The sequence below is a fragment of the Lycorma delicatula genome, chromosome 1, assembly GCF_047948215.1.
Source record: "Lycorma delicatula isolate Av1 chromosome 1, ASM4794821v1, whole genome shotgun sequence".
In the NCBI taxonomy this organism is placed as follows: Eukaryota; Metazoa; Arthropoda; class Insecta; order Hemiptera; family Fulgoridae; genus Lycorma; species Lycorma delicatula.
In genome coordinates, this window is record NC_134455.1 from 332,630,898 (window position 1) to 332,644,469 (window position 13,572).

Here is a 13,572-nt window from a genome sequence, read left to right on the forward strand (position 1 = left end):
TTTCTTAAATAGGTACGAGCTATAAATCTACCTAAAAGTCCTGTGTGGTCTTTGGGCAGGTAGTCAAAAGCCAAAGAAGTAGTCATGATTATATTAGGTTTCTTTTACCGCACAGTATATACATTTCTGTTGCTAAAATCATAACTGAGGGAGTTAAATATTTCAACAAGACCCTTATGGTTTTACAATGAAACCAGAATCAACAGTTCAATTTTAAATAATTTGTCAAAATATAGCCTAGAATTATTTTATACCTTTTTATACATAGAAGTGTATTCAAAACAATAAAACTTTTCTAGACTCTTAATTAAGCAAAAAATAATTAAAACTGTAAAGAACACAATAAATTCCCAATCAATTTAAAATGGGCAAAGCTCTTAAATGAGTCCAGTACCTTTCTAACATGTTAGCAGAAGCTATCTTCTTCTTTTCTTTTTAGAATAATGTTTTTATAAAATGTAATTTTGTATATACAGGTATACCACAAAGTTCTTCCAGGATTTTCATAACCTATTCTATTCATGAAAATAATAGAAAAAGTTCATACAAAGATATGTCTTAAATGTTTTATTTGCAAGTTACAACTAGTGGAAGATTTCGTTTAGATTTCAGTACCCCCATTTAAATGAGGTTGTACTGAAAATTTTAGAACATTAATTAAGGCACAGAATTAGTAATTTCTTCCGGTTTTTGACCTGAAAAATCAAACAAAATATATCTCAGAACCATATCTGCAGTAGTTTTTGAGAAATCTGGGGTGAAAACCAATAAATTGGTGTAAAAAACCCTGTTTTTTTCTTTGAGGTACAATAACTGTTAAATGGGTGAAAAAAAAACACATCAAACTTTTAAACAAAACTTGTAGAGAATTAAGTTCTGAACAAAATGGTGTAAAGATAAGTTAAATAAAACAGAGAAAAATTTGAATTTTATTTAGAAACAGTTCATTACTGCATTTTATCAGAAAAGGGTATTTATTTAATGTAAACAAAAACCAAAATTTTTTGTGGTGAAGTGAAAAATTTATTAAAAAATATTTACTAAAAATATGATGGGGTAGAAGGACATTTTCCATGCAGCAGAGGTCAAATACTGAACTGAAAAGAAAATGTGACAAATTGATTTAGTACACTCATGGAAAGTAACCGAAAAGAATTGTGACATGATAGAAAAAGGACAAATTGTTGAAATGATTGAATATTGAACAAAGAAAACTGTGCTCATAAACTAATAAAAATGTAATATTCTTCACAGCTAATGAAGATGTAAACTCACTAACCTGAAATAAAAAAATATTATATTTGTGTACTTATTCATTCATAGGGATATAATTTAATTCTTAGAAACTTAATATACTCTACACTTTTCGCCAGAGCTTGTGCCACACAGTCTCCTAGTTTCATCCCTTTTTATAGTTTTACTTTTATCATTTTACCATAAGATACATATGATGGTTATTACAAGTAGATAAGAGTAAAAGGTACATAAGTTACACTTGTTTCACTAATTAATTTATTTTCTATAATTGGAGATGATAGCCATGTGTTCAATTATTTTTCTCTTTTTTCAGTTAGTTACTTTAAATATTATTTACAATAGTTTGGAGAATTTAAAAAAGTGAACTAACAGCAGAATTCAATTTTCCTTGAAGGTGGCCACTTTAAGTTTTCTTGACAATGATGTCTCAATAAAAAAACAATTTCACAATCTAAAAATAAAAGTTATTCTATAATAGAAGTTTGAATTCTTTCTAATATATCAGTCGCCAAATACCATACAATATACAGAATGACTTCAAAACAAATAAAAGGCTAACAAAAAAAAAGGAAATACACCTTAAATCTCACCTTAACTAATTTTCCTGCCCATTCTTTAACACGTTGTCTTCCTGTTTCTTTGTCATCTGCAAGATGTTCTGTAAGAAACTGACATATATCAATGTAACGAGCAATTAAAGGTAAAGGCACAGAATATAAATTCAATGATGATAATAACTGTGAGCATAATTCAACTTGGTCTTTTGTAGTCAATAAATGCCAATTTAAAAACAAAACTTCCATGACCAGTTGACTGGAATATTCATTGATCTGCAATTAACGCAAATAAAAACAAAATTATGAAAATTACAAAAATCATTTTTTTAGATTTGTAACAACCAAATAGCTTATTATAGTCTAGAAAAAAATAAAACCCCTCAAAGTTTTACCTAAACTAGAAAGCATAAAAAAAAACAGAATTATTTTAATGATGCAGAGTAAATCAATAGGAAAGGTGAGATGTAGGGCAAGAATTTGATATACATAAATGTCACAGAAAAAGCATGAATCACTGCACTTCAACAGAATTATTGGGTATACTTGTTACTTATAAACATAATATAATGATTCGATAGCAGGAGACCATTACTCATTTCTTAATTGGTATAGCTTAGTTTACAAGAGCCAGGTCATTTAGTTATAGTCTGCTGCTTGTTCTGTTCATAAGTTTTTTAGTTAATGTAAGGCTGAATCTGTGAGTGATCATAAATTACAGTTAATATTAACTTCCTATTAATCTTATAACGAAGATTATAAGATTTAAATCAGTTATAAATCATAATAAACATAAATTATAATAAATCAATTACTATAAATTATAATAATCATTATTGATTTATAGTTTCATTTATATTTTTATTTTTATGTAGATTCATTTCTTCACATCTTATGTAATTTAATAAATAATCTTCTGAGTAACAATTTAATTTTTGTTTTAATTGAAATAGAAAATGCTTCGGAATTCTGTTCTAAATTAACTCAAAGAAAAATTGCAGTGAAGTTCAAAATGTAGAGAAAAAAAGTCAAAGTAAGATAGTTAATGCACATGGGGTTTCTGTGTTAGGAGAGTTCACAATATTCATAACAAACAAAATTAAGATTCCTTGACAGACAGTGAGTGTACGTTTAAAATTCTATATAACATGAGAAAAAAACACTGTTTTTTTTTTTTTTTTTTTTTTTTTTTTAGTTAACCTGTGATGGAGGTAGTAAAGTGCATCACGAGGTAAACTGTTTGTTGCTACAAAAAAAAATCTGTCAACCTTAAAATCAGTCTGTGAAAAATAAATAAACCGCACAGGAAATGCACCAAATTTAAGAAAAATAGTGAAAATAGCGATCAATCACATATTAACATGAATTGTATATTTTGTCTTCTTATATATCTGTGGTCTGAGAGTAGTGATGATGGCTTCACAAAAAGCTTATGGTTCATTCAATGACAATGAAACCTTTTGAGGGTCAAGTTGGTAACCTTGGGGACACATTTAATCAGCTGTACAATCATAATTACTCTTCTGTTGATTTCAGAATGTCACCTCCGCTTGAAACATGTACACCAGAAGAGCAACATTAAGTGACATGATTTTTGTTGTCAGAAGTTGTGAAACCGGCAGAAATTTACTCAAGAATATTGAAATAGTATGGTGAAAAATGTCTAAATCACAGTAACGTTTATAAGTGGGTGGAACAGTTTAATTTGGGCAGAACAAGTGTGACTGATCTCCATCGCTCAGGAAGACCAGTTGAAGTTCAACTACTATGCTGCAAAATGCCATAAATAATCTTATTCGTGAAGACAGGCACGTCAAAATTTACCACATTGCTAGTTTATGTAATATTAATGTTGGAACCGCACATTCAATCATTCATGACGTGCTGAATTATCGCAAATTGTGTTCGAGATGGTTTCCAAGCCAGTTGACACAAGCCCATAAACACACCACATTTGCCCTGAGCTCAAAAAACAGTTTGAAGAGGAAGATAAGGTTAGAAACGTAGATATACCATTTCAAGCCCAAATCCAAACAGCAAAGTTTTGAGTGGAAACAACTGGATTCGACCACTAAAAAAAATTCAAAACTTACATGTCAGTCAATAAAGTGATATTAAAAGTCTTCTGGGACTGGCAAGGCCTAATTTTAAGGTGACTATTTAGAAGAACAATGTACCGTGTACTATGAGTACTATTCTAACATGCTCCAACAGAACAACAGAAAATGAGACCCGCAATAAGGCGAAAACATCAGGGTGCTCTCTCAAAAGGTACGATTCTCTTTGATGACAATGCGTGCCCCCACATCACTCAGAGAATGGGAGAAATGCTCGAGAAGGTGGATTGGGAGGTGTTGCCATATCCTCCTTACAGCCCAGACCTCTGCCTGTCTGTTTTTCATTTGTTCAGCCATCTGACTTTTTACGCAGCAAGAAGTTTGATAACCACAAAGCAGTCAAAAAAGCGTACACGAATGGTTCAAACACCAAGACAGACTTCTATGCTGCGGGAATCAGAAAGCTCACAGAATGGTGGGACAAGTCTCCAAATGTTGCTGGAGACTACATTCAAAAGTAGTGTAGTGTGTAAGTAGTAGTATAGTAGTGTGTAAGTAGAAGTATAGTAGCGTGTAGTATGTAAGTAATAGTAAAGTAGTACGTGGTGTGTAAGTAGTAGTATAGTAGTGTGTAGTACATAAGTAGTAGTAGTGTAAGTTTCATTCTCATTAAATAAATTGTTTTTTCTCTACATCAATTTGTTTTGTTAATTATTAAACGTCCCTCGTACAATAAACTATTCTAAATTCTTGAACTTATTCTGTGTTCTCTAGAGTTAGGATGCAACAATTATATTTTCTTTTAATTGTATATAGCATCACAAGCAACTGTGCATCAAAATCATCATGATTACCAAATGTGGTAACTAAATCAGATTGTTAAGTGGAATTAGTTTATTACTAGTGAATGTTATTCATACACATATCACAAATTTATACATGTTAATGAAAGATAAAATAAAAATTTCAGACAGGATGATTAGTTCCACATTTTTATAAGATTAGATTCCAAGCTTTTCAAAATAAACAAATAAATAAAAAACATAATTTTATACAATATAATTTTATTTTAAAAATTCATGCTTTATCAGATTGAAACATACGAAATATCTTACAAAATATATGTAAAAACTTATAATTTATTAATAAACTCACCTCCGACGCGTTATGTACATGTTGATTAAAATATTCCACACAGAAATCTAGATTTTTAATATCCATATATTCAGAGACAGCAGATAAAAAAAACCATGCAGCATCATTGTTTCTAGTACCAATATGAGTCTGTACCACATTAACTATAGATTGCCTGAAAAAAAGTCACTTTTTTATTTCATTACATTTTTACATAACATAAGAATAATGTTAAGATCTTATGTTATAGAACTAAGAAGACTGCAACATATCTTACCTTAATTTTACCATGTAAGTACTTTCACTGATCGCAACTCCTTAGTCATTATTAAAATATTTAATTAAAATGCACGTTAAAAATATTAAAATTATGAAAGTTGCATCGTATTAATTTATTAAATGAATGCTACTATCTGTTGTAGTTTTTATAAAACTGTCTCCTCAAACACTGTCTGATGGTATATCAAATTTGAAATTTTGTTTGTATTTATATATGTAATATGTCATCTTCATTAATTATTAATATTTCTAAATTTGTGTTGATATCAGAAATAGAATGTTTATTAGATGGTCTGATTTCGAAGTCGAGAGTTCTAAGGTTCACATCCTAGTTAAAGCAGTTACTTTTATATGGATTTAAATACTAAATCGCAAACCACACATCTCAGGAACGGTCAACTTGAGACTGTAAAAGACTACACTTCATTTACATTCATACATATCATCCTCATTCATCCTTTGAAGTAATATCGTATGGTGGCTCCAGAAGCTAAACAGAAAAAGAAAATGATATGGTCTGCCGTGCTAGATAAAACTAATTTATAATTTTTATAATGTTCAAGAAATTTAGTTTTAAAGGACCTATCTGTTTTTTCTATAAATATAATCACAATCATTACATTTAAATTTAATTGAAATTGATAAGCACATAAATTGAACCTAAAAAATCTGATGTGGACACTACATCAGATCTGAATCTGATGTGTCCTCAGATCTGTGTGTGACATCAGATTTTTTAGAATAAATATATATTATTTATTAATAATTATTAACTGGTGACTGTAAAAACATTTTTACAGTGACACTGATAAACATAATTTTTATTTCCTAACATGCGATACATGATTTTAATCTGTTTTTTGATGCTGAAAACAAATATGAATTCAGAATCTTTTTATCACCCACCATTTTTGAAAAAAATTTAAATTTTAATTAAGAATTTTTTTCATTTGTCCAATGTATAGTTAGCATTTTAAGCTCCTAAATTGTATTTTGTTAGCTCATTTTTTATTGTTTAACTTTGTTAACATAATTTGTAAGCTATAAATAAACAATACTAGACAAAGAATTAAATCATATCATAGTCATATGATATATGCACCTATGGTTTGGTGTGAACCAAAGGATCATGTAACCGATTGTTACTTTTGTTTAACAAGCGTGTGGAATTTATAAAAAAAATCTAAACATACTGTAAAATATCCTTCATTGCAATCTGCAATCAGGCCTGTACCTCACAGTAAAATTATTTCAGTTTCTGAGCCACCTGTGAGTGTATGTTGAACAATGATTTTGATTTTGAATTATCTTCCAATAAGCCAGATGTTATATCACAAGGTGAATTAATTGACTTGGTTAGGGACTTAAATTTATTTATAATTATTAATAAATAATATATATTTATTAATAATAATACATTGAAATTAAAAAAAAGAAAAGGGATCAAGTCTGATTTGAACCAATGTGTCTTCCCTCGTAAGATCAAAATATTTCATTAATTAAAATTTTATTTGGCTATAACTCTGGAACAAATGAAAATAAGTACCACTTATGATATATTGCTGAAAAGCTCTAAATGAGGGCTATTATTGCAGTTAAGAAAAAGTCCAAAATCCAAATATTTTGCGATTTTGGGCTTTTTTGGACACTTTTGGTTCACTCAACTGCAATCAAAAGGGGAGTGTATAACTAGATGTTACTGTTCAGATTCACTTGTTTTCTTTAATGTCCTTTAATGTAAACATCTCCTGTCATTTTATTATTTCTTTTAATATGTTAATGAAACAGCTGACCTTAATTATTGTTAGAGTTAATTACATGAATTTACTTTCTTAAGATATTACTTTCTTAATTTTTATTGTTCTAGCTAGACATATTTAATATATATATTTAAAATGTGAATAAATGTGAACTTAACTAAAAACATAAACATGTTTAATTAATGAAGTGTAAATTTTGAAAGTAAATAAAGGAAGTGAACAACCAACAACAAATTTCTCTGTGGCTGAAATTGTTGTTGAACTTAACAATTGCTGTTGTTAAACTTAAGAAATAGCAATTTTAATAATAATGAAAAATTAATCATCAGTAATGCATTTAAATTCAACTTAAATTATAATAATAAAATCAAAATGATTAAAAATATCATTGTAGATTCTGAAATAAATTCCAATAGAATGAATCATACAGATGGGAAGCAATTAAATAATACTGTGTGTTTCTGGGGGCTTTAAAGTTATGTAATATTTATTAAGTTTTAATTATATTGATAACTTATGCATGAAATGAAAGAGCAACTCAAACAGTTCTTACTATAAATGTTAAATGTGGGTGCTCACATTTGTCACACAACACATATCCAGCAGATAAGAGAGTTCATCCCATACTTATCAGCAAGTCTGGAATAATTGATGTGACAGCTGCTTCAATCCTGTGTCTCAAGTTGGGTAAGTCAGCTGGTAACAACGGTGGCACATACTTAGATCATTTATAACTCCCCCAAAAAAAAAATCACATGGAGTCAGATTAGACAAATGTGGAGGCCACAGCAAACAAGACCTGTCATCTGATCTGCGACAACCAATCCAGTGGTTGGGAAGAATTTCATTCAAGCAATTACATACAGCGTTATGTCAGTGAGAAAGCTTCTTGTTGTCAAATAAAGTTTGGTGGTTTGTATTGGTAGTTAAGGAGAAAGCCATAGTTCATTCCAGACTGGGGTCTGGATTATAAAATTGTTGCATTATAAAATAATAATAAAATCAGTTTTGCGAGTCTCATTCACACTGCAATATTTTGTGAGGATTTTCTGCCCCCTGGATACGCACATTATGAGCATTTTCCATTAACATGAAATGTTGATTCATCACTGAATACACACAATAAAGAAAGTTTTCATTATCACAGTACATTATTTCATTTGTGAAGCTAGCACGCAAGCCATAATCTGTAGGCTTTAGAGCTTTTAATAACAATGAGGATGCAATTGTAAGCGTTTCTTTAAAACCCTCCACATAGATGTCACTGGAATTGCTAATTCATGGCTAGCCTTCCTAATGGATTTCCTGGGACTATACATAAAAAACTCTTATACATTCAACACTGTCTTCGAACATACTCAGCTGTCTTTTACTCTTCCCTTTACAAATACAAACTGCAAAACAACGTTTTCTGTTGGGGGTTTGCCATCTTTGCTACTGGCACTTTCAAGTGGAAGAAATAGGAAAGAGTGTATGAGCTAGCACACAGCTAAAACCGTTTTAGTTGTTCTTTCATTTCATGTGTAATTAATCAATGTGCATGAAACTTCAGAATTATTACATAGCTTAAAAACCCTGATATTCATTTTGAAACACCCTGTAATATCAACTATAATTCCCGAAAAAATTAAAAATACAAAATTTATTACACCAAAGCAAATACTATTGTGACAGTTGAAAATATAACTTAATGAAACAATATATTGTTGATAATAAATTTGAGGAAATCAATGACCCAACTAACAAATTTCTAAAAGTAACAATTAAATACTATTCTGAATTATATTCTTTTGAACACATTGCTTCAAGCCGACTACTAAAAATTGCCAGATGCTAGTTAAACATCCCAATGCAACCTTTGATTAATTTTAAATCTATTCCCTGTTATATACATATATATACACACACACACAAAATTTCAATTTGATAAACCATCAGACAGCATTTGTGGGAGACAGTCTTATAAAAACTGCAACTGATAGTAGCAATTGTATAATAAATAAATACGACACAACAATTTTCATTATTTTAGTATTTTTAAGATGCAGTTTAATTAAATATTCCAATCACAACTAAGGATACAGAATCCCATGAACTATCATAGTAAAATAAGGTAAGATACGTTTAGTCTCAATATTCTGTACTATGTGTTTTGTATTAACAGAATTTAAAATAATATTTTGATATATATATTGAAACAAGACCGGTATAATGGACCTGAGTAACAGATCCCAACAATTAAGAAGAAAGTAGAAAAAATACAATGGAAGGAATCTAGAAAGGGGCTAAAAAAAACCCTTTTATTAAAGGTAACAGGTCCATTTAACAATCATTCTTTGTACTGGCTGCTGACACACCAAAACAGATGTTGTTCTTTGAAAAGTGTTACCAAACCCAGGTTAGAAATGCATGGGAATGAAAGGGCTCGGTCAATCATTCTCATGCTCAACTGGGGTCTAGTCCTGAAATAAAGAAGATAGGAGTATAAACACTCCAGGGAAGACCAGCTGACAATCAGTTCTGTGAAATGTCAGTTGGCAAGGTCAATCTGTGGGAGAGTTCTGTGAGATCTCACTCTACCTGCAGACTGACATCTCACAGTTCTCTCTCACATAGAGTCTGCAAGAGTGCTATGACAGAATTTTAAGCAAGGAGTTATTATGCAAGTTTGAAGCAAGAATATTCTGCAAGGAGGTCAGTGAAGGAACGGATTTCTAGTGCAGGTTCGACACAATTAAGGGGCATCACAAGTAATTCCAGTACATGAAAACAAGAAATGGTTCAGTGAGTTACTGTTAGATTATAAGTGAAAGAAATAATGTACTAAATTTCATTCATAAATTATTGGAGTAATTTTATTTGTGAACAGCAAAGCTATTTGCAGTCAAAGAATTTTATACTTTTCTTATCTATTGTACTATTGTCGTTAATACAAGACTAGTGGTTAAAAGTGTTAGACTAGCAGTCATGTTAATGTCTTTCGTCAATGGGACTGAATTCTGCTTTTCAATATTTAACTACCCTGTGAATAAATCCTGATGATTACTTTAAATTCTGTTTTGTATGTAATCACTCTGTTGTTATTATTATTATTGTTGTGATTATGATTACTACGATTATTATTTGTTTATTTTTGTTATTTATTATTATTATTATTACTGTTGTCATTATTGTTATTACTGATTTGTCTTATTTTACTTACGTTCCTTAACTAGTAAACTGTAATTATATAAACATTTTCAATTGTTAACCTCTCAATATCCATATCAAACCACAAACACATGACAACATAAACATATATGGAAACCCTCAACAACTTTAAAACCATTCTAAATAGAATACTCTGACTTAGTTTTAAGGTATTGGCCAACTACTTTACCTTTTGATGAGAAATAGAATTTCAACCTCTTTTTGGGAGGTGGTTGAGGGGTATAATTCAAATATTTTAAACAGCAACACCCTTTCTGTGATAACCATTTTAAAGGTCTCTTTAAGAGACAAGTTTGTATAATTTCTGTACCCAAAATGGTGGCGGGATAGTTTGAATTTTGAAAAAAATTACATTGATAATTTAAGGAACTGTTATCACAAATAAATAAATACATAAAAATTTGATTAAATGGATATTATAGAATAAATTTATGTGAAAAAAATCTGTTTATTAAGAATAACATATGCTTATTTACTTATATTTCATTTTATAAATTTCAAAATGTTCTCCTGCTTATTCAATGATTCCCTAGTGATATTTTGATTCTTGAATTCTATCTTGTAAATCATTGATATCTTGAGGCTTTTTATAATAAACAATACTTTTTAAGTGGTCCCATACAAAGTAATCCGATGGTGACAAGTCAGGTGATCTCGCTGGCCATTCTATTTGACCCCTACAGCCAATCTATCTTCCAGGAAAAAATGCATTTAAAATTTTACATACAAGAAGAGTGAAATGATGCGGGAAACCATTTTGTTGAAACCAAATGTTTTGAAGATGGGCTCAAACACATTTTGAATCTTTAGAATGATACAGTTGAGAACCAAAGCCTCATATTTCACTGCGTTTAAATTTCTATTAATAAAAATAGGTCCTATCAATCATCCACCAACAATACCTACCCATACATTTACTTTGACTGGATAGTGGTATGAGCCTCATGATACCAGTTAGGATTAATATCAGTCCAATATCCACAATAATGGCGATTTACATTGCCATTAAAAAAAATACAGCCTCATCACTAAAAACTATGTTTAATAAATTAGGATCTACATAAATATTGTTCATCATAATTTTGCAGAACTCAAGTCTTTGATTGTAATCATCTTCATTAAGTTCTTGCACCAGATGAATTTTGAACGGTTTGAAATCTTTACTTTTTAATGTTTGAATCACTGCAATTTGCCTAATGTTATGTTCTCATGCTGCTGTTCGAGTTGAGGAATGAGGATTCTCAATAAATTCTTGCATAATTTTTAATGGTTTGTTATTTGTTGCAGATTTATGCCTCCCTGATTTTCCCCTATTATTAATGCTTCCCATTTCTTCAAATCGTTTGGTGGTTTTTGATAGTGTACCTTTTGAAATAGGGTTATGATTATTAAATGTTGCATTTAACAATTCAAAAACTTCATTATATGAAGTTTATCACCAAAGTCAAAGTTTATCACTCAAGTATCAATTTTATCATCAATGGCCCCTCATCATTAAACGTGTGACCCTTTCCTGTTCACTAAGTGACATATTGATAGCAATGTTAGCAGGTAGCATAGAAAAAATCAATTCAGTAAAAACAGTTTTACCTTTTTTGCACAAATTACAAAAAAGGTAAAAAAAAATATTAAATAAAATAAAATTGGCTTAGAAATGCGGTAAAGGTAGAGACAAAATCAATTACCCAATTTTAATTTTAATTTTTAGCCAAAATTTTAATTTTTCAGTTCAATTTCATTTATTTAATTTTACTATTTGAACTTGCTTACACTTTACCAACTTTTACCGTTCTTCTTATCTTAGAGATACTTTTAAAATGATGTATCACACAAAGGGTGTTAACATTTGAAACATTTAAGTTCCAACCCCTGGGCCGCCCCTCCCTAAGAAGGGGTTAAAATTCTATTTCTCATCTTAAAGTAAAGTAGTTGACCAATACCTTAATCCTGAAAGTATTCTATCTAAAACGGTTTTATAGTTATTAAGGGGTTTTCATACTTTTGACTTGCTCTGCGTATATATATATATATATAAAATGCATTATAAATAAATAAGAATGATGAAACAGATGCTGGTATGTCACGTAAAGCACAAAAACTTTGTAAAATCAGACAATGTTTGCACTTTCACAACAGTTAAAATGAGCCCTTTCACTCCCAGTCTTTTTTTTAAAGATTACTGATAATAGCTCAAGTATTAAGGTATAAACTAAATAAACCCAGTACAGTTCTGATCAATCTGCAGCCTTCCGCAAAAAAAAAATCATATTTCAGTTATTTATGAAATTACTTATTTATGCCAAATAGAAAAAAATATATTTAAAAAAAACATACCGCAAAAAAAATTGTTCTCTTTTTTCTAGTTTGCCATTAACAGTCACACATAAAAAAAATCTTAGCTAAATATAATGAAGACTGCATAAAAGAACACTTAAATATGTACACTTGTATAAAATTGTATGTATATCTATCTTGATTTCTATCTTAACTCTTGTTTCATGTCTTTAAGATTTAAGTGGGCCTTGTTGAAAACTTTCACTCCTAATTCAATATCACAAAAACTATATCATTATTGCTAATTCCTTTTCAAAGTGTTCCAAAATGATATTTTAACCCACTCATCACAAAAGACGGATACGGTCTGTCATGTTACCACAAGATAGAGTTACAAGTTTCATTTCATTTCATACTAATAAAGAAGAGAAAGAAAGTCACTGTTCAGGATAATATAAAATCAAATTGTAAAGGTAAGTTCATTAAATTTCTTTTATTTGGATGTTCAGGTAATTTGTTTCATGAAATGACAAAAACTCAGTAATAAGAACCAGTGATTTGAGGTAAATATTCAGTAATGAATGGGTTAAGGAAAAAACAAATTGTTTATGATAATCACTATGAAATAAAGAAATACCAAACAAATAATAAAGAAGTACCAAACTAAGAAAATACAGCTAATAAAAGATACATATAGTAAAAATTTAACATTTCTGGTAGGGATAATACTTTGTATGCAAGCCTTTTTTACATTTTGCAAACGTATATGTCTATATTTTTCTTTTACCACCACTTCTAGCGTTGACAGCACTGCACACACAGCAGTTCTTCCTCCCACGAGGAATTTATTTAAAAAGTACCTCAGTACTAGCACTGTTGTCAACACAGCCACCACCTGAAGCTCATCGCCACCTTGAAGTTTCAGTTTCTGTTTTTTAAATTCAACCATTCTTCAGTCAAATCATCTAACTAATTGAAGTTTAAAATGTAATCTAGACAATAAGTTGTCTATATTGGTTTTATACAAATGAGAGCATTTAAAACCAA

At 29.8% G+C, this 13,572-nt stretch overlaps 1 protein-coding gene across 2 annotated transcripts in view; it reads right to left on the bottom strand.

Annotated features, from left to right (window-relative positions):
- The window catches only part of Cap-D3 (Chromosome associated protein D3), an 86,891-nt gene that overhangs the window by 61,685 nt on the left and 11,634 nt on the right, over positions 1-13,572 (bottom strand). For both annotated transcript variants that reach the window (XM_075382168.1, XM_075382167.1), the window contains exons 4-5: positions 5,024-5,177; positions 1,848-2,087 (exon numbers count right to left, since the gene is read on the bottom strand). In XM_075382168.1, the coding sequence (XP_075238283.1) occupies positions 1,848-2,087; positions 5,024-5,177 (394 nt within the window). The remainder of the gene's footprint in view (positions 1-1,847; positions 2,088-5,023; positions 5,178-13,572) is intronic.